This window comes from Gavialis gangeticus, unplaced genomic scaffold, assembly GCF_001723915.1.
Source record: "Gavialis gangeticus isolate Ggan-Ray unplaced genomic scaffold, GavGan_comp1, whole genome shotgun sequence".
Classification (NCBI taxonomy): domain Eukaryota; kingdom Metazoa; phylum Chordata; order Crocodylia; family Gavialidae; genus Gavialis; species Gavialis gangeticus.
The window spans coordinates 41,461,011-41,465,839 of record NW_017729027.1 but is presented as its reverse complement, the minus strand read 5'-3'; the positions used below and the strand labels follow the sequence as shown (position 1 = coordinate 41,465,839).

General features: G+C 38.6%; 1 protein-coding gene across 1 annotated transcript in view; it reads right to left on the bottom strand.

Annotated features, from left to right (window-relative positions):
- CSMD1 (CUB and Sushi multiple domains 1) overlaps positions 1-4,829 on the bottom strand; it is a 2,474,714-nt gene that overhangs the window by 1,205,421 nt on the left and 1,264,464 nt on the right. Inside the window, exon 6 of the mRNA XM_019520340.1 lies at positions 4,178-4,290. Within this exon, the coding sequence (XP_019375885.1) occupies positions 4,178-4,290 (113 nt within the window). The remainder of the gene's footprint in view (positions 1-4,177; positions 4,291-4,829) is intronic.

Below are 4,829 nucleotides of genomic sequence, written 5' to 3'. Positions count from 1 at the left end.
GTAAAGTTTTTTTTTTGGGGGGGGGGGGCGGAGGGGGTTGTTTTTTAAATGTCTTCATGCACCCGTTACCTGGTAGAGCTATTGGCATTCTTCAAAGGGTTTGAAACCACAGTTGCACTCAAGACTTTTACCATGGAGAGTCCAAATGTAGTTAGAGGAAAAATGGTTATGGATACAATATAAAAGACATATTCTTTCCACAAAGCAGAAAGAGAACACTAAGCAGGAAGAGTGGGATGAATAAAGGTCCTGGACTTCTGAAAGGGGTTGCCCAAAAACAAACAAGATGAGGAAACATATGGAGTTTCTTTAGCGCAGATGTGTGCTATTTGTGCTAGAGCTGTAGCTCGTGTGTTTTCTGTCAGTAAAGTGTGTATAATTAAGAAATCCCTTTAAAAAGCTACTGTGGTATTTGCTTTAAGTATTAAGTAGGTTTTAGAAAGGGTTTAACTGTAAATAAAGAGTAGGACAGGTCAATGCTGGTCTTGTAGCTGAAGGCAGCTGGGTCCATAAGTAGTCAGGGATGTTATTCAGGGAGTCTTTATCCTAGAACGTGTATGAACATCTGGTCTGAGAAATGGTTTGTGGATGCAGTTCAGATTCTGTCAGTGTGGAAAGATGTGCTTTAGGCTGGATCTAATGCAACTGCCCACTGTCCTACTGCAACAGGGAATTTAGCTAGGGCTGTAACATGATACTCTAATTTAAGTTTGCCCCCCTCTGCCTTTCCCCGAAGACACTTGCATTTGTTTTTTGCTGATATGATCCAAACAAGTATTCAGCCTGAGTTAGCTAGAATGAAAAAGCTCAGGTCAAATGGTTGAACTATGGCAGTTATACACAGCTAAATAAAAGACCTTATAATGGAAAGCATTAGGCATTCTTAGTCACAGGCATAACTGCAAGCTCTGCCTATAATAAAATATTTTAAAACTGTTACTTAGCGTAGTATAACAAATACAACGACAACATGAAGAATTAGTACAGCTGTTTGATTAACTGAATATTGAATAATACTGTGATTTAAGTCTATATTTAATGGTGAATGGAAATTTTCTAGTGAATAACACTTAACTTCTTATATTAGTCTAACGTAAGTATCCATTTACTTGCTGTTGACATATATTAATACATTCTGCATAGCTAAAATTCACTGAATTGAAATGTGTTCATACATAATACAGCGATGATACATAAGCCTTTCTGGTAAAAAGACTTGGTACAAATTATGGTTTGTAACTGAAAAGGAGAATTTGCCATGTATTAAGCCATTTCATTTTGTCATTTGTGTGCACTTTTCCTTAAGAATGAAGTTTTATGCTGGTATTCAAACAAAATTTCAGGTGTATAGAGAGCGTCACATACCTTACAGTCTCCAGATAAGTGTGCATGTGTGGTTTGGGGCCCCTTAAAGCAGTTGATGAGCTGCACACAGTACACGTGCAGTCGTTCACTGCACTGCTAATTTATAGGAAACTGAGGGAGCTATCTGTTTGTGGAAAAACTGCCACTAAAAAAACCCAGCATAGCACATGCAGCAGCACTGTGAACCGCCAAAAACAGCAGCTGCCAGAAATGGCAGCAGCAGCTCCAGAAACAGCAGCTTGGCACTGCTGTTGTCCCAGGGGGTCCCCAGGACCCCAGGTAGGGCTGATGGGGCCAGCACCTGTGCTGGCCCCAGCCTCCCCTACCCCACCTGGGTCATTTTGCCCCACTCTGGAGCATGTGTGCAAGGGCTTGCTCTGGGACAAAAAGCAGTGGCACTTATTTATGCATGTGCACATGCATACTCATTGGGGCATGCCCATTTAGTCTTTCCTTCATAATGTAATTCCATTGTGTAAAATTGTAATGTATATAATGTATAATTCCTCTAGATACACCGCCCTGCTGCCCCCTCCTCCCCCCCGGATATATATTGCAATGTTACCTCATTATTCTGCCAGAATCCCACCCTGACTGTTCTATAGATCCTTAATTTCCTGGCAGGTGGGCAGAATGATCCTGCCTTACAACTACTGAAAAACAGGATCAAGGATAGAATGCTATATGCATGATGGTGTACTTCAGTTCTCAGGTAGCAGCAGCAGCAGCATCACTGCAGTCTCAATAAACTGCATAAACTCTAAGTACCTAATTTTTACCAAAGCCATTTTTAAAGTTCCTGGGAACTATTATTTGTGTTTTTCAGTTAAAGAAAAAGAAATACAGCATATGTTTATAATCGTTTTAAAAGTACACTGACAATAAATATTGTTTCAAGTAAGTTCAGTTGGTTTTATTTTTCGTACAGCACATAGTCATTAGAAGACTGCACACAACATAGTGTATTTGAAACTCACAAATGGATGCTGATCCTACTGTGGAATGTAAAAAAAGTTCCATAAACTATTCAACAGTTTAAACATTGTAGGAAGCTGAGGGAACTATCTGTTTGTGGGAAAAGGGAGTAACAAATGGCTTGCGTAAGCAAAGGGGTTGAGGTTCCTACTTCATTTGTATGCGTGACTCACAGGATAGTCTTTTGTTTTCTTTCCAATTTAATTACTAAGCCATTGATTTTGAGTGATGATTTATCAAGTACAAAAATCAATAAGGATCCCATTTTAGAAAAATTGCATTTTGATTAATATCCAGTTGGACATAAACAAAAAGTGACAGTTGCATTGACACCCTCTTCTTTTCTAATACAGGTATACATGCAGATCTATTCAGAACTCTGAAATGTGCTTTATATTAGGTTGGGGTGGGGTTAAAATGCTGAATAATGAATGTAGCCTGCAGGACAGAGCTTGATTTTGAGCAATGGAGGAGAAAATTTAGAGCAGAGCAATCTGTGTTCAGAGTAGCTTTTTGCAAGTTGCATTCTACTCATGTTTTTAAAGCAAGGAACTAAAATAACTCAATTTATGAAGAAAGAGAAAACTCATGTAAGAACATAAGTACTGCCATGTACTGGATTAAACCATCAGTCTGTTTTGCCCAGTACCCTCTGTCATGTCCCCCCACCACCACTCCCCTTCCCCCACATTGTTCCTTTCTCACTTGAAGCCTCCAACATGTAAAATCTAGGGAGTTCTAATTCAGAGGCTGTGTCCCTAACTCCAATAGTCAATAGCTACTGATGCCTTTTTCCTCCAGTAATTTCTCCAGTCCCTTTTTGAAGCTGAACTGTCAGCTTCCACAACATCTGATGACAAGGAGTTCCATACTTTAATTACACACTGGCCACATCCACATGAGACACAGACTGCGCAGTACCATTGTGTGGCACAAAGCATGACACAATGCTACCACGAAGAAATAACAAGCTACTACATAGTCAGCATCACCAAAAAGCCATTTGGGGATGCTACTGCACAGTAACTCTGGTTACTACACAGTCATTTAGTACTTGTGTGTGCAAGTACTAAATGATTATATAGTAACAACTGCTCAGTCAACATCTTATGTAGATGTTGCCACTTTGTGAAAAAGAACTTTTTTGTTAGTTTTAAAGTTACTACCTATGGATGCATCCAAATGAGTGCGCCTTTAAGGTGCTGCAAAGTGCACATGCATGCTTGTCTGGACACACCCTATTAGTGTAAATTTTGAGACCCCTAGTTCTTCTATTAGGAAAAACAGTAAATAATAAATGCTTGTTTACTTTCTCTTTGCCATTTAGTATTTTGTAAACCCTTATCATGTCCCTGCTTGAGTGTCTGTTTTATAACCTAAATAGGACTAGCCTCTTTAGTCTCTCCTCATATGGAAACTCCTCCATACCTCTAATTATCCTTGTTGCCCTTCTCTGTACCTTCTCTAGTTCTTCTATATCCTTTTTAAAGGTATGGAGACCAGAACTGGGCACAGTCTTCAAGGTCTGAACAGGTCTTGGATATATAAAGGGGCATAATGATACTAAGATAGCCTTAGAGATTTGTGTTATGTGAAATGTTACTACTTTGAAGTAAGCAGCATAAAATGTCCACCTTCCCCACCCTCCATCCCACCAACAAAAGGTATTTTATTATACGGTTTTAGCAGCTGCTACTCCATTTAAGTGCAGCAGAATAGCTGGCAACCATTTACTGAAGATATTTGTGGTATCTAAACATAAATTTCCAATGCAATCACTTCTATTCACACCTAGGGAAAAAGGAATTTTAGGTGCCACACACTGTGTATTTCTTACCTTGGAACTGGGCATTAAATCCTTTTCGTCGGTGGTTACTGTCTGATGTGAAATGGAGTCGTAACCAGTTCTTACTGCTGATAACCGGAGAAGGCAGATTCATGCCAGTCAACCTGGGGGGAAAAAGGGAATCTCAGTGAAGAAAGAGTACAGCAAAAACTGTTATTTAGACTTAAGTAAAACAGAAGACCAAGGTAAAGAGAAAATACATTATTACGGCATGCAAGATGTCTCTGACAACTGTAATGCATTAGCAACTAATGTAAATCTATGAATAGTTTACTAGCTGTTTATCCTGAAGAAGGTTTTGCACTACAGTCATTCAAATGTTCAACTCATTTCTTCACAGTACTTTATTGTGAATAGAAAAGAGAACAAATATCTAATTGTTTGTTTTTGAGTAAGTAACCTATCGACAGAGGACTTAGCAAATATGATCATGAAAAAACATCAAAAGGAATAAAAAGAGTTCATATTTATCTTAAAATAGAAGACAGAGTATCCTATCCTCCGGGAAAATTATTGACTACATTCAATACAGGCTAATAACAACAACAAATATATTTTAGAAGAACAAGATGAATAATTCATCATAAAAATCTCCTTTACAAGGACAACAGGCAAGCAAAAAAATCCCACTTATTGTTAGAAC